At 40.1% G+C, this 25,416-nt stretch overlaps 1 protein-coding gene across 1 annotated transcript in view; it reads right to left on the bottom strand.

Annotated features, from left to right (window-relative positions):
* COLEC10 (collectin subfamily member 10) overlaps nucleotides 1-25,096 on the bottom strand; it is a 33,978-nt gene extending 8,882 nt beyond the window's left edge. Inside the window, exons 1-3 of the mRNA XM_008689285.1 lie at nucleotides 24,949-25,096; nucleotides 4,607-4,678; nucleotides 3,156-3,227 (exon numbers count right to left, since the gene is read on the bottom strand). Coding sequence (XP_008687507.1) covers nucleotides 3,156-3,227; nucleotides 4,607-4,678; nucleotides 24,949-25,096 — 292 coding nt within the window. The remainder of the gene's footprint in view (nucleotides 1-3,155; nucleotides 3,228-4,606; nucleotides 4,679-24,948) is intronic.
* Between the last annotated feature and the right edge of the window lie 320 nt (nucleotides 25,097-25,416).

The raw sequence follows: 25,416 nt of genomic DNA, 5'->3' as shown, positions 1-25,416 counted from the left end.
AGACACTTAATAATTTTGATGTTGTAATAAGTGGCATCTTTTTAATTTCGTTTTCAATGATTTCTGGTATATAGAAACAAAATTGATTTTTGTACGGCTAAACTGTAAAAAACTTAATACAGATAGTTAATCTGTAGATTCATTTGTATTTTCTGGATATGCACTCACACCAGCTGCACACAATGTCCCTTTTATTACTTTGTTTCCAATTATTGTGATTCTTATCTCCTGTTCTTGCAATTTTTCTCTAGCTAGAACCTCTGCTATGATGTTAGTTAAAACTGGTGACGAGGGCTGTGCTCATCTCATTCCCAATCTCAGGAGAAAAGTGGTCAAGGTTTCATTACTGAGTATGATTTTTAATAAGTTTCTGTTGCTGTTGCTGATATCCCCTTTCATATTAAATATGGTACCCTCTATGTCTAGCTTGTTAATATGTTTTGAAACATGAATGGGTGTATGTTTAATTAAATGTTTTTCAGAATTTGTGGAGTCCTAACAGAAAATGTTTATTTTTGAAGTGAAAAAGAGTGGCATTTTCCCGGGCCACTCTTCCCGGGCAGGCCTCGAGTACCAGTTCAGTTTGAGCAACTTCCTGCTGGAGCTTCTCAGTCTCATAGCGCTGCCTCGCTTATGGGGAATGACTTGCAAAATAGTACAGAATGCATAGCTTGCCTCAGTGTGGTTCTCTTCTCCTCCAGATCAGGCCCCTAGAGTCTTATTCAACTTGCTAGCTCTTCCGGGCCTCCAAATTTGTATTTGTGCTTTGCTTTTTTTTTTTTTTTGACTTGGGTAGTCATTCTTAGCAGAAGGAGTAATACAAGTGAATTTCTCATAGCTTATATGCAGAAATCTGAATTTTGTTTCATTATTAATAGTGTAAGAAATTTCTTTCACCTCTACGGCTTAGTATTGATGATTTATGCACATTAAGAATATTGTCAAATTTGAGAATACCTCTCTAATGTCTTTTTCATATATGAGCTGTTGGATTTGGAAACATTTCCCGCAGCTTAACTCTGGTCCTGTACATTTCAAATGTTGTTTCTTTCCCACAACTCACACATTTCTTGTGCTGGATGCTGCAAGACACATTCCTTTGACGATCTGATCTCTGCCCCTGCACTTTTTAACCATGACTTTGGAGAGATCTGCACAGTAAGTGGTAAGAATATTCTTGGAAGCTATCCCTCGATTGGAATTACTAGCAACAACTGTACATGGAAGTAACTGCAACTATGTAAGCCTATCCCATGAAGTCCAAACTAAACGTTTCTCCCACTCAAGTTCCTTTCAGTGAGCTCCCAAAATACTTGTGGCACTCCCGTAACCAGGTGATACACAGAGAAGTCTGACGGAGGGAAGCTGGAGCAGAAGGAGACAGTAGTGCTACGCCTGCATTCTCAATGCAGACAGTATCCACTCAAGGACATAAAAGTCTGTTCTAGGGGGTGAAAAATCTTTCTTTTATACATTTCAAAAATATACACACAGTACATAACAGATATATAGTCAATGGATGGTATTAAAATTTCATAGGGGAAGACAATTAGAAAAAAATAATGTCTAAAAAGGCTGCTTAAGGAGGAAATTGTTTGTTTGTTTGTTTTTTAATGTTGAGAGGCACTCTTTTCACCAGTTGAGGATAAAATGCCTTACTTTACAAACGCTACCAAGACATATGGCCATGTGCATTGATAAGGCTCCTCTCAGGGTCTTGGGAAGGACCCAAGTAAGTGTGGGGCTCTGAAGCCAAAGCTTCATTAGCTTCATAGTAAAACCACCCCAAATCCATACTATGGAAAGAGTCGTCACGTAGGAGGAGTCCGTCTGGCTCTTCCCCAGCTGTGAGAATTTCAATCCCAGGTGAACGTACGCTACAGGCCACTGAATCAGAAATAAGCATAGCAACTTCTTTTCAGTGGTACTACACTCTGTCCCTGCCCTCAAATGCAGGCAGAAGGAAAATTCTCAAAGGAATGAGTTGGAAAAGGACAGGGAGAGAGGAGGTACCAAGCTACGGGATGAGAAGAAAGGGGGGCCATAGCGTCGGCTTACACTGCACCAATCGACCTGCCCACACACGTTGTGGGTGACTGGGAGGCATATGACTGATCCTGCCGCTGCTCAGCATGCATGGAAGGAAGGCTGCAGGGTACACATCAAGGCTGCAGAATTCTTCTAAATAGTCTATGAGCTCCTTGCAAAAATATTGTGATTCTCATTCGGCTTTGTATCTTCAAACCAAGAGGAACTATGCCAGTATGAACTGCTGACCATCAGGAGCCGTTGGAACTGGCTATGATTGAGCGTTTTTATGAGAAGATGATATGCAGGAATACTTAGATAATAAAGAGGCCATCTCTGTTTTATAATGGGAAAGCAGTAATTTTGTGCAGGATTCGGACAGGACAGAATACAAAAGAGTATGAATATATATACTTAAAGTTTCTCATCTGTTAATAAATCCCAGATGCAGAATCATTACTATTTCACTCAGTTTAAGAAAGAAAATTATACTGGGGTACCTGAGTGGCTCAGTCCATTGAGTGACTGGCTCTTGATTTCAACTCATGTCATGGTTGTAGGGTCATAAGATCAAGCCCCAGGTTGGGCTCCATGCTCAGCAGGGAATCTGCTTAAGATTCTTTCTCTCCCTCTCCTTTTCTGCCCATCCTTCCTGCTCTGTCTCTCTCTCTCAAATAAATAAAATCTTGAATGAAAGAAAGAAAGAAAGAAAGAAAGAAAGAAAGAAAGAAAAGAAAAGAAAACTCTACTGTCCTTTACTGCCTTGAGTTTTATGAATAATTGTTTTCTACCACTGAATGTGCTTCGTGGTCATGATACGCATTTTAAGTGTATCAAGGATTACAACCAGCAGATTGTAGGACATAGTTCTGTACAGAAAGTACCAAAACTTTATGTTTGATTCTGTCCCTGAATTTCTGTTTAATATTGTTCAAGGCCTTTATTTATTCTTTTAGACACATTGTTTATGTATGAAAGGAACAGCTTAGACACAAAGAAAGAGGAAAATTCTTATGTTAAAAGAAAGAAAAAGGATCATTCTCATGATACAGAACCTTTCAGAATATATCAAGGGTATGCTCGATTTGCTTCAAATTGCCACTGGAGAAAAGGAAAATGCAGCTTACCCTTCTTACCAATGGGCCCAGTCTTGCCAATGTTGCCCTGGTCTCCTGCATCACCCAGCTCCCCCTTAATTCCTGAAAAGCAAAGCATTTCATCTTTATATCCTAAGGTTTTATATTCCCTTTGAAGATGTGGCTAATGCATGATATTCACTTGAAGGAAGTACCAAAAAGTGCACTCTTCTTTCTGTGGTATGTGACATATATCCTGTCCTTCCTTATTTACTTTAATAGTCTTATAGTGTATATATTAAAGCTAAATGTGGGTAAGTATGAAAATCCTGGACCCGGTGATGTTGGAATGCTTACCAACACAATATTTCTAAAAGGTCTATAGCAGAAGATGTTTAATCTAAAGGTCAAATAAGGGGCTGAGTGGAAGAATTCTTGCATTTTATTCTAATTCTCTTCCTCTGTAGATCCATTTGGCTTCGCTCTGAGATTCTATTTCCTAGATTTGACTATATTAGACATTTTTAAAAAGGGGAGGGGATGTATTATAAAACCTAGTGATCAAAGGGACATCAGAGATTGTTCCACCAAGTTTTTATCCACAAATATATATAGTCTGGGATCACTGAGTTCCTCCAAAATTGTTAACAATCAATTGTTATCAATTCTGTTTTTTTCTATGATGACCTAAAAGACATTTACCAGTTATAAAGCTGCATCCCTGTGATAATAATTTTACAAATGATTGTATGTAATTATAGAATGTTGTACATATTTATAGAATAAGAAGAGTTTAAGTCAGCGCTTCTCAAATTGAGGTCTCAAAGGCCTGTGAGTCTTTTTTTCTCTTTAACATACTAAAGATTCTGAAACCAGTGGTCTAGGGCTTGTAGCAGCTGGCAGGAAATATGTCCAGCGCTTAGAAGACACACGCTTACACATCACAATCTAAAGCTATACTTTGGGGAAGTTGCTCTTGGCTTTGGGAGTAAAAACACTCCCTTATAGCCTTTCTGTCATTCTCATCTTTTTTGCTCTGCTCCTCCCACACCGCGCCATTTGCTGACAGATCTTGGAAATAGGTGAGTAAGTCAATGGATCAGACAACTCCTTCTGTTCCTTCTTATTGTTCTCCTTACACTCTAGGCAAGCCAAAATGAGTTGCTTAGTAGTGGCTTCTGAGAAGAGACACAGCTATCAACCCAGCCGTGTTTCTAAAACTCACGGTTTCTTAGATATTTCTGGAGACCGCTACTCCTAGAGTTCCTGGAGTGTCCCACTCCTGCCCACCCTAAGTAGGCAGCTTGAGAAATGCGTCGAGTCCTGGGGACAGTCAGTGTCATAGGAGCTCTCTGGTGGTGAGTAAATTCATGTCTGAAATACATTTCATTCATCTTTGGAGCAGAGAGTGTTACGAAAGCTGCCAATTTCCAGGGCGAAGCCAATAGAAAGAGGAAAGCAATTCTAATATCAGAGTGTCAAATTCATGTCATTGCACTTACCTTTTGGCCCCATGCGTCCCACTTTGCCATGTTTCCCCTCCTCTCCTGGATCTCCCTTTTCACCATCATCTCCTTTTGAAATGGAAAATGAAAGAGTGGAGCAGCTCAATAGTAATATAGCACATCCTCCCCAGGGTATGGTGGTGAACATGGTTGGAATCCCTTCCTCAGCCCAGTTCTTGCCTTGTAACTCCGATGTGACTATGTGTATGGGCTCACATGGACTGCACACGCAGGGAAAGAGAGGACACTTCTAGTATCTTTTGTCTTTCACTTTTTTCCACATTGTTGGGGGAGGTCATTAAGGGGATGTGACTGCCATTGACCTGTGAACTAGACCTGGGCAGTCAATCAAATCTCCTCATCCCCTTCCCCTGTCTTGAAATGTCTGAGGTGTCCACCATTCCCATAGTGGGAGCCATTTCAAGGGTGCAGCCTTGAGAGAGTGAGGTATTGTTGAGACCATGTGGCTAGTATATGTGACTGAATCCCAATAAGTTCTATATAAACTTATGAGATTCTGGCAGCCAGGTGTGGAAATCTTGTCTTCCCACCACGGAAGACAAGCCCCATATGCAACTTCTCTTGCTTGTTAACACCACCACCTACTAATCTGGATTGGTCTGCCTCTTTCTTTGGTCTCCCCTTGCCCTCAGTGTATCGGGTGTTGGGGGAAGCAGTTTCAAATTTTCTGCAAGAAATTCTCAAATTTGCAAACCTACTAACTTCATATTTAAAGAAATATCTTTGCTGGTGATTTCCTGAGAACTTTGCTTGGTTTGACAAGTCTGTTTTTTTTTTAATTGAAGTGTAGTTGACAATATTACATTAGCTGCAGGTGTACAACATACTGATTTGACAAGTCTATAGATTTGCTATGCTCACCACAAGTGTAGTCACCGTCCGTCATCATACAACACTATTACAATAGCATTGACTAGATTCCCCATGCTGGGTCTTTCATCTCTGTGATTTATTCATTTCATAACTGGAAGCCTGTACCTCCTAATCCCCTTCACCTATTTTGCCTATCTCCCCTCCTCCCACCCCTCTGGCAACCACCAGCAAGTTCTCTGTATTTATGGGTCTGTTTCTACTTTTTGTTTGTTTGTTCGTTTGTTTTTTAGATTCTACGTACAAGCAAAATCATATGGTATTTGTCTTTGTCTGACTTATTTTATTTAACATAATACACTCTAGGTCCATCCACGCTGTTGCAAATGGTGAGATCTAATTTTTTTTTTTTTGCTGAGTAATATTCCATTGTGTGTGTATACATATATATGCATATACATTATATGTGTGTATATACATATACCTTATGTGTGTGTATATATATACGTGTGTGTGTGTGTATAACATCTGGTGTGACAAATCTTTATTTTTGCTGGAGAAATTGGCCAGTTCTAGAAGCTTGTATGTGTATAAACGTGTATATTGATGTGTGATACATATGTAAATAATATAAATATATATTATATATAATTATCTAAATACATAAAAATATATAAATGATAATTTGTACTTTGTAAGTGACTACTCTCTGACTGCATGCTTGGGAGCCCCCACATGGTATGAATAGACCAGGAAGCTAAGAACAGAAGACAACTAGGAATGGGGATACAAAGCAGTTCTGCGTGAGCAGCGACCGTCACGCTGCCCAATCAAGGACTGAGTGAGCGCCTTAATGAAAAGTGTCCTGCGGAGGCCTGAGGGGCTCAGTCAGTTAAGCGTCCAACTCTTGATTTCTGCTCTGGTCATGATCTCCAGGTTGTGAGACTGAGCCCCAAGGTGGGCTCCATTCTCAGCGACGAGTCTGCTTGGGATCTTTTCTCTCCGTCTCCCTTCACCCCTGCCCCGGCTCACACTGTCTCTCTAAAATAAATAAATCTTTAAAAAAGGAAAAAAAGAAAAGAGAAGTGTCCTGGACTGTAAATCAGGAGCCCTGGATTCTCACTTCATATTAGTCACTGATGGGTTGAGCGAACCTTCAAAAGTCAGTGATAGAGCTTATTGGCTTTGAAGTGAGACAGATCTGGCCTTTCTCAGCTTGACCACTCATTAACTGGAGAAGGTTGGATATGTGACATCCCTTTTTGAGTCTCATTTTCCCCTCCTGCAAATTGAACTAATAACACCTACCAAAGGAGGGCCCCTGTAAGAAGTTTAATAAGATGAAATGCGTAAGAGATACAGAACGTAATCATGCAGTGGAGGCTATTGTTATTCGTTATTTAATACTTCAGTTTCCTCATCCTTAATGTGGACTTCATACCTGCCCTCCTACCTCTCTCAGCCGTTTTAGGATCAACAAGGTGAGTATGTGAACATGCTTCGAAAACAAAGAGCACAACACGCACAATATTCTGACCAGCTACCTGCATGACCACACACCAGTCTCAGGATATGAAGGAGTCCTGTCCGTCACCAGTGGAAAGAAGTAGATAGAAGACTTCTAAAGACAAAAGTGAAGCTCCTTGAATAAGACAGTTTGGGAGAAAGAAAGTGGAGATGTCATTTATTCATCCAGAAGAAAGCATAATCAGCCATTCTCTATTTTTTCTGAGAGCAGAATGTTAATATTTTAAATGAAAGCATAAGCCAAGTGTGGAAGAGTTGGATTTCCAGGTCGCAAGATTGGTCAAGCATTAAAACACTTCACATGTGACGCTCTAAAATCTCCTTCTGGGGAAGCCTTTCAAAAAAGAACACACAGAAGATTTGTGTGATCAGCCCGGAGGGGTGAAGTGGGCGGATTAAGTGGCATTTCTTTAGATAAAGTTAGTAGCAAATGTTTATCGAGTAATTATAACATGTGCCAACACTGTTCCTCATCATACCAATTCTAGGAGGTGGAAACTATTATTGTGCCATTTTGTGAATGGAAAAACAGGCTCAACTAGATTAATTGCTTGCCTATTGTCATAGAGCTTATGGACGGTGGAACTAGGGTTTATCACGTGTATCTCTGTGCCGCCAGATCCCTACCAATAAGCAATTGTCCCTTCCGATCTAGGACTTTGTGACCCTTAGCGGATTTTGGAGTTTAGATAATTTGACATTGTACCACATTTTTCAGGGGGAAAAAAGGGAGATCCAGAAAGAATGATTGCTTTTGTTCCTTTTTAAAAAAGAAAAATGATGCAGAAGAAAAAAAAATAGCCTAGTATCTCAATGACTTAATTCACAGGGAAGGTATCCTTGAGAGAGTTTGGTATCACTGAGACCTGGCTTTGCCACTCACTCGCTGAGGGAACTTGGGAAGTTCTTGACCTTAGGTCCTGATTCACTCATTTGTAGAATGAACAAAACACTATCTTCTTCAGAGGGCTTTACGAAAGGTAAAATTAGAAAAGTATTTCCCCTTAAGAAGCCCTCTCTAACACTTTCAGGCTGTGCTAAATTCTCCTTTAATTACCTTCATTGCTGAAAATAATGAACTTTATCCTGAGTGAGCCCATTTTTCTGCGCTGTTCCTTACACTCATCTGTGACCTGTGGGATGGCTGCGGTCATGGCTGATTTATTCTGGCATCCCCATCATTTGACACAGTGTTTGGCTCTGACGCTTAGTAAATATAGTTCAACTGGGTATATCTTGTGAGCTGGAAAACATTTTACAAATGTGATGGTAGTGTTTATTGAATACTATGTGCCGAAGGGGCTCCTAGTCCTTGATATGCATCCTATTATTTGGTCTCTACAGCAACCTTTGGATAGATGGATATTATTCTTAGCTCCATTTACAGATGAGGAACTGGGAAAAAGAAAGGTGAAGTAACTTCCCAGGGTCACATAGCTTGCAAGTAATAAAGCCAAGATTCAAACCAGGGCATTTGCCTTCAAAAGCCCATGCTCTGAACAAACTCTAGGATTGGGAACATTCATTTTTGGGTTTGGGATTGCTCTTCTGTACGATGGGACCAAAGATGCATGTCCTGCTCACTAAAAGGCAAGATCAAACGCAGGCATGTGCGTGAAGCCCTTTGTGAATCAGGAAACCACATGGATGTGAACGATTGGTGCTGTTATTATTTCTCCTCTCCCCCTCCTATGAGCTTTCCCATTCATTTTCAAGAAAGTATCTTAACTAAAAGCAGCCAGATGAGTGACTTAGTCATCTACTGCTCCCTGGTGGCTCCTGATGGAGACCTGGGAGGGTGAAAATAGAAAAATCCCTCTTCTGACCTGGGTGCCTGCGTCCCAGCCTGGTGGTGAGCAGGCTGGGGGCAGAGATGAAGTAAACAACTTGTGCCCTTGCCTTCAGCTTGTATCCTGGGATCATCTGATCTTTGGGACTTGCTTTAATGAGAACAGAAGAGAGGTATAAAAGCAAGCTTTGGAAAGGATCCCCCACATGGCTCACAGTTGTCTGCTTTCATCCTCTTGGCAATATTTCATTGGATTAGTAGTGCAATTTAGACTTTCTTTTTTTTCTTTTAAAAATAGCTACTTACATTTTAAAATTAAATGAAAAGTTATCAATTGAAATGAACTAATCTCAATTTTACAAAAATGATTTGTTTCGCCCCCCCCCCAGGCCACCACCTTGCTGTGATAATCTCTCCAGCAGCATTCCAGCAGAGCACACAGTTGACCAATTTTTCTTAGGTGAATTTTTTTTTCTTTTTTTCCCCAAAAAGCAAAAAGTCTTTTACAATTAAATTCTAGTTTAAAATGAAATAGCTAAACCTAGGTCAGTACCCCCTGCTCAAAGGAAGCAATTATTAAAAATTAGTGAATTGGTTTTGGAAATGCTAAAGAAAATTCACTAGAAGCTGTACTTTACCCACTGCCAAAATAACCTTATGGACTACGGGAATGTTGTTAGCAATCCTTTTCCTGATTAGTCTTAGAATTGAGTGGAGGTGGTATGGTGTGCTTGATTCATGGGGCCAGGACTCTTCCCTACGATAAATCCTTCCCATCTCTAGCTACCCCTTCTTGCTGAATGCATTCTCACTCTTGGAAAGCTCTGTAGTCCTATCGATTATTCCCTGCACCTCTCATACATACCAGGTATATCAGTATGGTCATAAAATGGACTATCTCCCAGTGCTTCGACTTCCTTGATCACAACGTCATCCTTTCACTGAAATATTCAGCCATCCTCGGGACCTACTATGTTTGCCTTCTGTCCATTCACTACTTTATCTGTCCCTCTGTGCCTTTACCTACCTCCCTATGTGTCCTGAATTCTTTCAGCTCAGTTATTCCCACACAGCTCTCCCTAAGGCAAAAGGAGTGCTCTCCTTTGGTGAAAAAGGCTCTGGAGCAAGTTATATCATTTTTCTGAGTCTCCATTTCATCCATTAAGTTGAGAAAAATAATCATTACTTCATAGGATTGTTGTGGCCTAATGGGGACAATACATGAAAAGTGTTCCACACAGTGCCTGGTGCGTGGTAAGGTTATCTGTTCTTCTTTGAATGAGAACAGAGGGGAGGCATAAGAAGGATTACCATCGTCATCATCATCACTAGAAATCACATCTCTTTTAAACCTCCCCTTGCATTCACCACCTCCATCCTTACCCAGCGATCATCACTTACTTTTGTTCTTGACCATGTATACTAAGTAAATTTTCACGCAATTAAAGATACATAGAAATAAATATATACCCATTACTGAGATTTAACAATTAACATGTTACCATTGTTTCATCTATGTATTTTTACTGATTTTTTTAAAGTACATTACAGACTTCATGACATATCTTCCTTAAATACTTCAGCAAATCTCTGAAAGGTAAGAACATTCTCCTATGTACACAGAAGAGCATTATGTCAATCTTGAGTTTGGTTTGGCTTCAGGGATTTGCTAAAGTCACTTTTATAGAGATCTGTGACCTTGTTCATCTTGAGCCCGTACTCCTGTTCTGTATAAAAACCAATAGAAAAGAGGTGAGCACTTAGAAAGAGGAGCAGACAGACATTCAGAGGAGTAAACCTGGGTTCGGTGAAAACAAATCATGACAAAAACTCCATTTTTTCTTTCTTCTGAAAGGACTACTAGTAAATCAAGAAACTGCCTTGACCAGAGTGGCTAGAAGAAGACACATGCCCATTGGTCATTCACGGAAGACTGCAGTTCCTGTGACACTGGGGTAAGACATTGGTGCAATCCAGGGGCTTCGCTCTTACAGATCTTGAATTCGATTCCTCATTGTATCCCTTCCAGCTTTGTGACCTTAGGTGTGGTATTTAACCGTTCAAAGTCTCTGTTTTTTTTTTTTTATAATGATTTTTTATTATATTATGTTAGTCACCATACAGTACATCCCCAGTTTTCGATGTAATCTGTTTTTTTTTTTTTAAGATTTTTTAAATTTATTTGACAGAGAGAGAGACAGCCAGCGAGAGAGGGAACACAAACAGGAGGGGTGGGAGAGGAAGAAGCAGCTCCCAGCAGAGCAAGGAGCCCGATGCGGGGCTCGATCCCAGGACCCTGGGGTCATGACCTGAGCCGGAGGCAGACGCTTAACGACTGAGCCACCCAGGCACCCCAAAGTCTCTGTTTTATCTGTAAATGGAAATAGAGTACCTACCTGTTTAGTCTCCCAAATTCAGGGCTGTTTGCTTACTCTGAGACACGTGGTACTTTGATTCATTTTGATAGCTTTGTGGTGGATATTGCTGGTAGAGGAAGAAATCAATAAAAAGCTTTCATAGTTCCTTTTCTCCCCATCAAATGCATTGCCAGGTAATGTGGAGCGTTACCTGGACTGCTCCTGCCCATTCCCTGAAGGCAGGATTTTTCAGCCCTTCAAAGGTCTTATACCCCAGAACTGGTGCCAAGCTTTGGTTAACAGGAACCAGCAGGAGAAGCTGATCTGTCATTTAAAACCAGGCCTCTGCAAGCATGGCTCAATGACCCTCAAAGAGAGCAGTGGTCATAAACTGTGGACAGACTATAGGCCCACGGTGACATTGCATCACAGCTCGCTTTCCTCATTCGAGACACTAAGGGGTTTTTCTTCATATTTCTTTTAATGAAAGCATAAAACATGAGCAAGCATGGTTTCTAAAAGAAGAATGATTTGTAGACATTACTTCGCATCTTCATTGTCATGCAATGACTTATCTGTGGTCAAGGGAGACACAGACCTTGGCTAACCTGGCTTAACAACAACAACAACAACAACAACAACAACATGATAATAACAAACACTATGTTCTATGAATAGAAAAAAATCTTTCCATGACAGTAGGGCAGGGGTCCTCTAAGAGATTTTCTGAGGCTTTTCCCTAACACCACCTCACCCAGTTCCGATGAGTGTGCATGAAATAAAATGATCCTTATAAAACAATTAACACCTTCCCGGATACATTTAAAGCATTTGCAAAATGTTTATTTTGGTCCTACAGCAGGGATATGGTTACAAAAGAACTAAGTTCATTTTAGTCCGTAGGCAACTGCCTGCCTCTAAGGAGAAAAGCTGTCCAAGGGAGAATCTTATGTGGAAGAAAGCAGCTCTTAACCATGATGCAATTTGCCAAGGGTTTCAGCCTTTGGAAACCCAGGTCTTTGGAAACCTGGTGCTATGGACAGAACAGGAGTTTTATAGTCTGTCATGGGCTGGATTGTTTCCTCACCCCCAGAATTGGTATGTTGAAGCCCTACTCCCAGTACTTCAGAATGTAACTGTATTTAGACATAAGGCCTTTAAAGAGGTGATTAAGTTAAATTCTGGCTGTTCAGACAATCCTAATCCAATCTGACTCGTGTTCCTATGAGAGGAAGAAATTTGGACACACAAAAAGACACAAGGAATGAATGCACTAATCCCTGAAAAGGCCACGCGAGGACACAGTGAGAAGGCAGCCATGTGCAAGCCAAGGAGAGAGGGCTTAGCGGAAAGAGACCAAATCTGTTACTTCTTAACCTTGGACTTGCAGCCTCCAGAACTGGAAGACAACCACTTCCTGTTGTTGCAGCCACCCAGGTTGTGGTATTTTGTTACGGCAGCTCCAGCAAACTAATTCATAGTCACAGAGACCTGGGCTCAAATCCTACATCTCCGGTGAACAGCTCTTTAATGTTATACTACAGAAGTACTCTCTCTGCTTCCATTTCCTGAACCAGAAAATTGAGGTAGTTACACTTTTCTTATGGGATTGCTTGAAGATTAAATGATATTATGGATGGCAGAGCTCACAGAGATCCCTGTGCATTGAGTGTGCCCTTATCGATCCACTAAATATTAAGTGCAGAGGGGGAACCTACAGGTTTCACCTTCCTGGTACCCTCGATCTGTGCTTCTGGTAACAGCCCCGCAAATCTCCATAGGAAACACTTGTTTATTCTTAGTGCCTGTGGTTTGAACCTAACCCACAGTGATTGGTTCAGCAGTGGGCACGTGACCCAGTAGGAGCCAGTGAGTCTCAATTTGTAGATAAGCGTCCTCATAACTCAAGCAGTAACAACTTTCAAAAATGGAGACTTGCTCTTTCTGCAGGGGTTGCAGAGGGGACAGACTAGTATTGAAGTGTCTGAATCTATTTTACCACCATGAAGGGAGAACCTTCTTTAGAATGAAGTCATCATCGAGGAAAGCGGAACCAAGGTACGAAGACTCTGTCCTAAGCACCTTCCTCCAGACCGGATGTAGCGCAGCTTGAACCCCTCCCTGCTCTATGAGACTGTACATCCCCCTTCTCTGCTCGGTTTGCTTGTTTAACCAGTTTAAGCTTGGTTTGTATCTGGTTTCTTTCACTTGCAAACACAAGTTTCCTTACTAATGTAACTACTAGACACAGATCAGGAAAATAAGGGCCTTCCTCTGAGGGGATCAAAACCTCAGGAGAGGACGGGCGTGCCGGAAGCGTGCAATTACTGTGGTAAGTGCTGGGACAGCAGCTGTTCTGGGAGCATAAAGGAGGGAACACCTGCCTCTACCTGCTCACACCTGCAGCTCTTCCCTGGTCTTTCTCAGGAAGAAGTCAGTGGGATCCTTCGCATTGGGCTCCACCGGAGGAAATTTATATCTTCAGGTAAGTGAAAAAGAAAATAAGCTAAAATACAAATTTGTCATTAGATGAGGGCAGGCTGGTACTAACACGTTCTCATCAATAAAAGTTCGTGTGGATTTTTATCTTCCATCCAAACCTTGCATCCTCCAGGTTTGGCACACGTGTTACCTCCTCTTCCCGAGAGTCCGCTCAGTGCGCTTTCCTGCTGCCATCTCCCTCCTCAACCGTCAGGAGTAGTCTCATTCCCTGAAGGGAACAGCCCTCGTACTTCATAGCACCCACCACGCCGTGTCAGACGATGGGACAGGTCAGGGAGGATGCCCTATTATTGCCTTTGAATCCCTAGCACTTGCACAGCCACTCAGATGCGACAGGTGCTTCCTGGATGAAGGTTCAAAAGGAATGGAATAACACCCTTAAAGATCGATAAATGTGAGCTTGATGACAATACAGTCAAATAAATGAGTCATTGATTAATATGTTATTCCCACAAATGGCTGATTAATGAATGGACTTGAGCCAGCTGGCCAAGAGGTCTGTGTGATGGCTCGTAACCTAGGAGGGCAGCCGGCCGGGCTGTACTCTTCCCTCCACCCCATACTTTTGTTTTCTTCTCTTATTTGCCCTTGTTTCCCAATGTCCCCACCGTGCTCTTATCTCCCAGGCTCAGTCCCCGAATTGGTTTTGACTGTTCCTCCTTCCAAACTCCCACTTTGATTCTTACTTTTCCTCACCTGCGTCCTTTCTTTTCCTCCCACCCCTGCTGCCATTGTCTACCTCTCCCTGTCCTCATACTCTAACCCCCATTCCCTGCAGGTGGTCCCTAACTGGTCTTCATGGTGTTTTATTCACTGGTGACTCCAAGTGCCTGGAATAGTGTCTGTTCAATGAATAATTGTTGAAATATTGGTTTCTTTAGACCTGAGCTTCACTTTTTCAAGCCATCTTGTAGACGGATCTTTATAAAATCACATTTTCATTACAAAACTGCCCCATTCAAAACGTTTCAGCAGTTTCTCTGTGTTTATAGGCCAAACCCAAACTAGTTAGTCTAGTATTTGGATTTTCACAAACTGGCATCAACGGAACCTTCTGGTGTTATTTTCTGACATTGACTTGCACAACCTTCTATGCCTGTTCAACTTGTTTATTCATTTTTCATTAAAAGGTCTTTCAATTCATGCCCCCATCGAAAGGCTTTTCTCTCTGTTTAAAGTTGATCTCTCCAAAAGAAAAAAGTAGAAGTCATAAAAGAGAAGAAAGATATATATGACCATATCAGAATTTAGAAGTTCTTGTATGATAAAAGAAGTCACATAACTATATTGAGTTTACAAACAAATATATAATAGACAAGGAAAAAAATCAAGCACTAAGACATACAAGATGATGAATGTTCTTAACATGTGGAAAGCTTTTGCAAAAAGACAGTAAGTGAAATAAAAAGATGATCTAAAAATATAAATATTAATGATAGATGAACAATGTCCATACTCACTATTAGTCAGAAAGGTATGTATGGAAATGTCTATTATCATATGTTGCCATCAGATTTAGTAATAATCTAAAAAGACTAACAGCACTCAAAGATACCATGGATGCAGAAAGCACTCGGTCATTTCTTTTGGCAACATGAATTGCTACAGCATTTCTGGAAGGTAGTCTGTCAGTAAGGATTAACATGAAGAATCCACACATTCCATTTTACCTTAGGGAACCCATTTTATGAGAATAACTGTAAGAACTAATGTATATACATGTGTGTGTATTTATATATATGAGAATGTTTGTAGTGGCAAAAACAAAAACCATAAACAATCTGAAAGTGTATCATCATGAAACTGATGAAAATACCGGGAGAAATATCACGCAGTTGCTAAAAATAATGAGTTCAAGAAAGACCTCTGAAGAAAGTATGATCTCCATGTTATATTATATAAAGAATGTCTCTTGGAGAGTCATGCATATGATCCTATTTAGAAGAAAGAATAAATAAGCAGAAAGAATATAGAGAAACATGTTAATACCAAGCTATTAATGATGGTTACATCATTAATCCTGGGAAAGGGAAGAGTAACAGTGAAAAGTGAGAGCATTAGCTTTTTCTTTACACATCTTTATTCTGCACGTATTTACACATGCTGTATGGTTTTTTAAATTATATTGTTTATTTAAATTCAATTTAGTTAACGTATACTGTATTATTAGTTTCAGGGGTAGAATTTAGTGATTCATCAGTTGCATGCAACACCCAGTGCTCATTACATCAAGTGCCCTCCTTAATGCCCATCACCCAGTTACCCTTCCCTCCACCCACCTCCCCTCCAGCAACCCTCAGTTTGTTTCTTAGAGTTCAGCGTCTCTTATGGTTTACCTCCCTCTTAATTTTAATCTTATTTTATTTTTTCTTTCCCTTCCCCTATGTTCATCTGTTTTGGTTCTTAAATCCCACATATGAGTAAAATCATAAGGCATTTGTCTTTCTCTGAATGACTTACTTCGCTTAGCGTAGTACACATGCTACATGTTTCAAAAAGCATGAAATACCCTTGCAATTTGAAAAATAAATCATAAAAAATGTAAAGAAACTGCAGACTTTCTATCCTTTTGTAAATTTTACCCATTAGTCTTGTCTCAAATTCGAAATTCTCTGAATTTATTGATAGAATTATTTCCTTGGTAATTCACCATCTGGTTCCTTGTTACTACTCTAATTGCTGCCTTAGAGTATTATTTTAAAACGCACTGTTGTTTAACTTTTTGTATTAATGTCAACTACTTAGAGTGTAAGTTCCTTGTTTTGAGGGCAGATATTTTACACTTTGTTCTCAAGAGCTGCTCAAAACTTCACAATTTGCTCACTCGCTCATTCATTCCTTGAACAAATATTTGTTGAGTCTCCACTAGCTACTAAGTCTTGCGTTGAGTACCAGGCATACAGCGCGGTCTCAGACCAGACATGATCTAAGCCTAAAAGTTTGGTGGGAAGGAGACACCAAACAAGGTCTTATAAATGTCATGAGTATTATGAAAGAGAAATTGTCATGTGTGTTGATGGCATCTAACAAGGTGAGCTTTTTAAAAGATCAATGATCTTTTTTCTTTTCCCTGGGAAGAAGATTTGGCTTTTATTCATCTATATGTCCTCTCCTCAGATGATACGATAATGTATCAAATAAGGAAATAGAATGGAAATGCTTTTTCTATATTAATACGCTAAACAATGTGAGGAAATATGTAAGTGCATATATTGTGATTAATTTATCTATTAACGATATCGATGACAATATTGACAACAAATATGTTTACTAGGTGCTTCTTATGATCCAACCCAGTTGTTGATATGCATGACTATGATGTCAACCAGTCCTTCTCTTGTGCCCCATCAATGTCAGAGACCCATGAAATTTATTCCCACTTCAGCTAGTTCTTGTATAACCTAGCAAAGAAAAGTGAGGATTTCAAGGATCCTGCAATGTTTCCTACTTGCATTATAAAGCACCTCCTCTTTGTTTTCAGGTTTATTTGGCTTAAGAAGAATTATTACTTGGAACCTGCAAGTCTTTTGTAGTCATTGCCTGTGTGAGTAACAGGGAGAAAAAAAGAAAACAACTAACATTGTACTTAATGAAAAATACAATATTAAGGTTTGTTGGGCAGGTTTTCTTCCTCCTGCCCATATCATTCATTATTAAAATGCATTCAGAGCCGTCAGTAGAAACAAATGCAAGGAGGAACCCCATCCACCCAGGACTAAGGGACGTGCTTCTGCAACACAATGCAGTAGATGAGAGTGGAAGACCCGGGATCTGAGGGCTTAGTTCAAGTCCTGGTTCCATCATTGGCTCACTGGCAACCCACTTAAATTCTATAAGTCTAAGTCTCCTTATTAGTAAACCAGAATAGTGAAATATCTCCCTCACGGGGTTTTTGAGAGGAGTAAATGTGATCTTGCATATGAAGGGTCAAACGGTGCCTGGAATGCAGTGAGCGCTCAGGAAATTTATGATATGACAGTATCATCCAATAGCCCACCCAGAATTTCTAGCCACTAGAAATTAGAGGGATACAAAGAAGAGGCCAAGGGCAGGCAATGCCTCTTTAGCCCATACCTTGGCTGTGCAGATTTGCAACTCCCTGGTTGATGTGTATTTTTGCTTCCAGAGTTCATGCCTCTGGCATTGAAACATTTACAGCACTCTGTAGATGTAACATACAATATTCTGTCTAAAATTCCTTTCACTACAAAGTGGGGGAGAAGCTAATATAAAGAAAAAGAATAGCATTGTAAGTAATAGCTATGCGATTATATCCCAACATCCCAACCCATGGACATCCCACCCATCTGTGAGAATAGCAGTGTCTTCCCTGATGATTCCACTAAATGAGACAAGTTACAAAAACTATGAGTCAAGACAAATAGTGTGATTTGTTTTTGTAGAGAAGAAATGCCTAAAAACTATTTACGATATCTATTTTCAACTGCTTACTGGACTTTTCCATATGGATGTCCAGAGGCAGCTCAAACTGTTTAGAACTCATTATCATCTGCCAGTTTTGCTTCTGAAATCTCTCTCTAATCTCCCCTCTTTCTCCCTATCCCAACAGCCCTAATTCATCTCTTGGTTTTAGTTCATGTCCCACCAAGAGCTTCTCACATCCTTTCAGTCCTTCAGGCTATCTTCAGCCCTGCCAAGAGATTTGTCTACCTGAAAAAAAAAAAAATCTAAGTTGCTTCATTCTACTACTCAGATTTCCATTGGCTCTTCTGGTTTAAACTATCATTTGGCTAGTCAGACCTGATACAATCTTAAAACTTCTACAGAATAGCTGTGAAAACCAAAAAAAGAGAAAAAGAAGAAGAAAGAAAACCCAAGGTATAATGAAAATTAGGTTTAAAAAGTGTGGTAAGTTTCCATTTACAATGAAGCCATTGGAGCTAGAATAGGGAAAACATTCTGTGCTCCACCTTATTAAAAGATTGATTTATTTACCTAAAAGGAGGTAGAATAACACTTAGTTTCTCCTCCATTGGACACCCCTGTTCCAAGAATAGGTCTCCACAGACCTGAAAATAAAATCAATAACTTTGTTGCATTAGTGATGCATTTTGGCATGGCAGAGTACTGTGCCCTAACCTCCCACACCCATTCGTTTTTCTAATTCCAAAAAGTAAGATAGGAAGGAATACAGGAAAGCAGGCTGTAAAATGATGCATTTGGGGAGATGCAATTCTTAATGGTGAAGCCTTGCAGGCAGGTGCAGGAAAACCCTGGCATCAGTGAATGCTGAGCATTTTAATTTTGCATATTCTCATCCGTGCAGAGCTAAAATGTTAAGAAAAAGAGGAAGAGAGAGGAGGAGAAAGTTCCACGTTAGCATGGTTAGGTCACCTTAGAATAAACCCAACATGATACTGCGTCCCTTCGGGGTCCTCTAAGCTAGGAAAGAAGGTCATATCCCTTACCTTTGGACACTCCATGTGAGCATTATGTCAGTGTATTGGGTTTGTGTCTATGGGCCAGTAGTGGCTTGGCCCCAGGATCACTGGTGCATGGTCTAGACTTGCTCTTCAAGTGCTGGGATAAATCTATTCTAGAGACCTTCTTTTGTAATCTATCCAAGTCCCTCTGTCTCTTTGGGGACTTTCACTTTGGTCTGCAGCATATTGTCACACTCGTGGCATCACATTACCTGCCATAAGGGCCTCTTTGGTCACTCAGCATGTAGCCTGAGGGGGCGCAGTACTTGGGCTCTGAATGTCATAAGCCTTTTCTAGATTTTTGCTCATCTCAAGCGAGAAGAACCACATCGTGCAAACTGTTTTTGACCGTGCTCCGTACTGTAATGTCTTGCACATACACTCATCCCTGGCTGATGTCAGATGAATGACCCTCAGAAGCAATGTGCTTTAGTTCCTTCACTTTATTTTTTTATTCATCCCTCTCTTGAAATAAGGATAATGATTCCTATAGTATGTCAGTGGAGCTAGAGAAAAATAATTGATAAACCCTTTGTAAATTTTAAGGACGCATACTCATACTCATATAATCTGTTTAACAGATACAAGTATTCTCAAGTGGCCACAAGAGACCTGAAATAAGAGGAAAATATTCCTTAAAGGAAGAAAAAAAAGACCAAAAAGCAGGAAAAAGCATTCTCATTTTCTCTTGAGTTTTGCGAATCCATGGTTTTTGAATATTTAAAACGTCCTTGGCCATATGACAGTACTAAGTGCTGTGTGTGGCTTAACTCATTTCTCCTCACCACGACCCTATGAAGTACTCACACTTACCATCCCATCTTTTCTTACTGAAAAGACAACTGAGGTTTGGTTTTGTGGGTTTTAACTCATTCAATCCCATTACAGCCCTAGGGGTATTTACACTATTTTTATTCCTATTTAATTGATCAAGAACCCCAGACTCAGTTGGAGAACAAGGGGAAGAAGGCAACGTGAGTGAAGAGAAAGGGTGATCTCAAGTTTGTGAACTACTGACAAGAGTTGACTGCAGTGGGACCACAGTCGGCAGGAAATGGCAGCCAGGAGCCGAAGGTGGTGTCATTTCCCTGGTGGATTTCTATTTGAGGAGCCGACTTCACGGTCTGTGAGCCTTTCAGTAGGGATGTGGGGAGAGAAGGAGCTTATGGTAATGGACAGTGGAAGTTCAGGGGAAATAAGGATGGCTAAGGTATATGCCACACATGTTTTAATTTTCAAATTCAGCATTTGAGATGGATAATGACATTCTCTCCATTCAAAAAATGAAGACACTGAGGCTTAAGGTCTCAGACAGGTAAGTGGCAGAGCTCAAGTTCAAAGTCCATGATCTTCGCCAACATCCAAGTACCTACGACTACTAGCACCTACCCTAGCAGTGATGGATGGATAGCCAAGTTATTGGGCAAGGGAGCGGAGGAAAGGGATGGCCTGGGGAAAGGATACATCCTTATTACAATGAAACACGCTAATTCTTTTTATCATTATCATTCAATACCTCCTGACTCATCTTTGCCCACACCTTGATTGACAGGAGTTTTACTCTTCCCTTTCTGGTCTAACCTTCAGATGCTTTCTTGGCATCTACCCAAAGAGAAAAGGAGAGGAAAAAATGGTTCGGAATACCCTGGCCAAGCCACTTAAAATTTTGGTCCATCTTTATGCATAAAATACATATTAAAACTCTCAATGAAAGAATATAGTGAATTAATACAGTTAATATAAAGGTTTTGGGAAAATACCTATTTGCTTAACCTCTCTGATAAAGCCGCCAAAAAGAAATTAGCAACTTAATTTATATCAAGGTGACCGAGCTAAAACAATTCCGTACGACGTTTATGCATTGACCTCACAGATCTCCTTTTCTAACGTTAATTTAGAAAACTAAAGGAAGGATCATTTCATGCTTAATGAGAATGATGAAACATGAGGATGATGATATAACATGGCAGAATGGAACAATGACTGGCCTGGCCATTGGAAAAGGAGTTCCAGTTCTAGTCCTGCCGCCAGTGAATCACTGCGTGACCTAGAACAAGTTGCTTCAGCTTTAACAAATGCAAAAATAACTGGGATTAGACCAATTTACCTCTGACAGTTACATTACAGGTAGTGAGACTTCCAATTTGGCTGTGAAAATGATCCAGACATTCCTGGGCTCATGTGGCCATCTGTTTGGGAAAGTCACAAGAAGACTTCTTTGCACTAGAGGCTGAGAAGATTCCTGGAAATAACTCGAGTTGTGCCAATTGCTAGGATCCAGAGAGTGAGGGGGTATCTGGTAGGACCTACTGTGCAAATGGCATTTGAGCTAAAACCTAAATGAAGAGAAGGAACGACCTTTGGGAAGATCTGGGCTGGGGTAAGTTTAGGCCAGACAGAAGGAGCATCAAGTACAGAGATCCTGGGCCAGGATTGACAGACAAAGCAAGGATCCTGAATCAGACTACAAGTGGAAAAGCAGATTGATGTGGGAGCAGTAGGGAGAAGCCAGATGGATTGCAAAGGAACTTTTAGGCCACACACACAGAAGTCATTGCAAAAAAATAAAAAGCTCCTAAACACAAAAGCTAATGGAAGCCAACATAAGCAATAAGGCAAAATAGCTTTAATTTCCAAACAAACTAATGAAGTAACGGAGTTGATTATCAAAGAGGAGGCATATCATTACTTTCAGCATATTTTAGTATCCAGTACAATGTTGAGCTGTGAGGTTGCATGAATGCTACATTCTTAGACATTGTGGCATGCATTTCTCATCACATAGGGGTCAGTGGACTATATTTTCAAACCTGATTCTAAGAGAAACCGGTGGATGTCATGGAATGGCACTGGACCCGCAGCCAGAAAGCCAGGGATAAAGTTCAAGGTGCATATCTGTTCTGTAAGTATGTGAGAGACCTTGAGAGCTCCCCTTGGCCTTGTTGAGATTGTTTCCTTACCTTTTAAGTTTAAAGTAATTGCTACCACATAGGGCAATTGTGAAAATTAAACAAGATAATCTACTTGCAAATACTTTGGAAATTGTGAATCATCACTCAAATATTTCTTATTGCTCTTAACATTTCTTTTTAACATTTCTTGTTAAAATTTCTTGCCACTGCTGTTTTCAAGGAAAACCACTAGGGGTCAGAATTTTACACCAATTGTTTCAAGAAACGATGCAGGTGGGAAAAAACAGTTTCTACCAAACATAAAATAATAAATTTTAGGCATAGAGAGAAAAATAAAGATGGCTTTCAACAAAGAAGTTTTGATAATTGGAGCACTGCTTATTCCCAAAATTGTTACTCAGCTGACTTAGATAAATAGGGAGAGGAAGGAAAGATAAATAGAATTTAATTATCTATTTATGATGTCTACACGGCTTAAAGTTTACATTTGTTAGCTTATATTATTCTTAAAACAGTTCTCTAATGAAGCTCACTTTACAAATAAAGGAACCGAAGCATAAATAGATGTAATAGCATACTGAAGATCAAACAGAATTAATTCAATATCTTTCTTCCTACCAAGTCATGCTTGGGAAATAATGCAGTAAAAAAATCGGTGAGTCTGTCTTGGACAACATATTATATGACAGGTTAACATTACTTGTTTTCCACCTGCAACTCTAGATAGTTTATTTAGTTCCCAGTCTCCCAAATGAATTTAGGGAAAACTCCTTTTATTGTTTCTCAGAGTATCTAGAAGTTTCTGAGCACAGTGCTGGTAACTACGGTATTGAGATGATTATACACCAGCCTGCTCTTAGGAAAAATACGTTGAACAGAAGATAATTTCGTCGTTTAAAATGTTTCTTAAGCCATCAAGCTTTTCTTTATTATTAGTATTTTTTTATAGAAATAAATATGCAAATCTGCCTTGTTGGGGGGGGTAGGGAGGAGCTATTACCATGTTCATGAAGAAATGAGGTAAGGTAGATGGCAGTTTATATCTTCAGAGCAGACAAGACTAAGCCTTGTTTTTCATTTGTAAGCACAGCATCGAGCACGGTGCCCAGGGTGGTCGTGAGCATACGCATGCGCCTCTAAGCACGCATACAGGCAATTTGCAAAGAGAAAACCGAGTTAACTGAGCCCTGAGTCTAAGAGTTTGCAATCTAGTACTCAGGTGGAAATGCAGACGTATTCTAGGACAAGGGCTTTAATTTGAAACCTTTAGCACCTGACATGGGCCTGAGATGCAGGAGGTTTTCAGGACATTCCGTTCCAGAATTGTGGCATCTCTAATAAGAAGGGAACTTAGAATTCATTTTGATGCAAAGTCCTCAGACTCTAGGGGAAGAAATCATGCCAGGCTCCTAGCAGACTGCGTTCTGGAACCCCCAGCTTCTAGAGGACAGGGGCTCAGGAAAAGAGTGAAAGATCTACATTGTTTGAGATCTTAGTAAGGTTTGCAGTGGGAAGGGGGGAGTTTTGCATTAAGAAATGAAGGCTGGAAGACCATGGTGGACAGACTGCTGGTACACAAAAAAAATTAATTGCCTGCTCCTCCCTCCTAAATGTTTTCTCTCGCTATTGCTCATGACATTAGCATATGTGATTTAATGCATCTCTTGTGCCCAAAATAATGCTTGGTGCTTAATAGGTATTTAATATATTAGTTGGCTGAATTGGAATAAACAGAATTGTTGTATTGGAATGCATGATATTTGGGATGTAATTTTGGCAACACTTTGTCCATTCGTCTTCTAGCTTGAAAGTTGTAGTTTCTCTGCAAGGAAAATTGTTAATGGACTCTCCCATTTGCAGGGACAAGGAAAACTTTAATTTTCAGCATTTTCCTTGATACCCCGGGAATAACACGAAGTTCCCTGTACAATATTGCAAAGTCCAGTAATAGTTTTAAGTCAATACTTTTATTTCTAATCAAAACTTTCTTTTCTGAACATTTGCCCTCACATTATTCATTTATTCACCCAAGAAATTATTTGGAAGCCCCAAGGTCTCATTGTTCCTCCCTGCGTTTATTTTATGGTATCAAAGGTTAAAGCTTGGATTGCAATCTTAGGAGGAAATTAATTCACTGATTAAGAAAAATGCACTTTAAGCAATACACATTTAAATAACTGACAAGCATAGGGCGATGTATTTCTGCTTTTTCTAAAAGACCCTTTTTTTCTACTTAAAATTTTAAGCAGCTGCAATTCTTCCACCCTATAGCCTGGAGAAACATAGCATGAATTACTAATAAGGGAGCATCAATTTGCACTGCAGTGACCACTTTCAGAACAAAAGGGTCAGAACTGAAACCAGGAAAACAGCAGCATTTTTTATCAACCAGTTGCTTGAAGCACATTTAGACCTTGGCTCTACTTGAAAAAATTCTGCAATAGTCCATCATCCTTCAGCTGAAGGCACTTGGCCCCAAAGACTCCACTTTCAATAAAGAAATTTCATTTATACACTACCTGCAATCCTTGACAAAAATTTTCCTCTTCATAGGAAGCCCACTAATTGATGAAAGATATGAAAGATTTCATTTTCTCCTTACTTAGGTTTTGCCTGGTAACTTTACCAAAATCAGTGCTGAGAAAGGCATTGGAATAAAAACAGCCAAAGAATAGAGGGTCTTAAGGAAAGCATTACTGAAAGACTAACGTCTTGGCTTGCGTACTTTCCCCCTGGAACAGCATGGAGGAGGGAATTTTCCCGTGCCCTGGGTGAGGTCTGCCCCCTCCCAACATTCTCTTACCTAACATCAAGGAAGATTTTTACATAAATAACAGGCCATTGGTTTTCCGAAATAGAAGGAAAAGAAGGAGTATGCTAGGGAGAAGAGAAAGTCCTTGAGAGTTACAGGAGGGTTGAGGGAGGAGGGAAGAGAGTTCACTTATTATATATGAACATTTTGTTTTTCTTTCCTCACCTTTGGGTCCTGGTGCAATTGTGTGTGTGGCACAGACTTCCGTGGTAGGACGACTATCCATGTCCAGACCCAGACTCTGAATTTGCAAAAGAAAGAGCACCAGAAGGACAGACTGGTTTCTTCGAAGCAGGGCTCCAAAGCTGCCCATTGCTGCGGTCCTTCAACAAAGGATTGCCCAGAAGTGCCAAAGAAATAGCTTTATTTTAAATAAAAGCTTCTGCTTTAGGGAAGAAAGTAAAATATCTGGAGTACACATTCCAGAAAGGGCTACAAAGACAAGAAGGAAGCATATCCTGGGTTGTTTATTTTCTCAGTATTCCAAATGAAGCATACATTGTCCAGACTGTTTATTTTCAAGTGACAACAGTTTACTGAAAGTTATCTCTGAACTAAACACTCGAGAAGAAATAATCCAGAGAATGGAGAGGCTAGAGATGACTTCCGCTCAGTACACGAGCTGACAACTTA

Source organism: Ursus maritimus, unplaced genomic scaffold (assembly GCF_017311325.1).
Source record: "Ursus maritimus isolate PB19 unplaced genomic scaffold, ASM1731132v1 scaffold_9, whole genome shotgun sequence".
In the NCBI taxonomy this organism is placed as follows: Eukaryota; Metazoa; Chordata; class Mammalia; order Carnivora; family Ursidae; genus Ursus; species Ursus maritimus.
The sequence above is the reverse complement of the archived record's forward strand: the minus strand, read 5'-3'. Positions and strand labels throughout refer to the sequence as shown.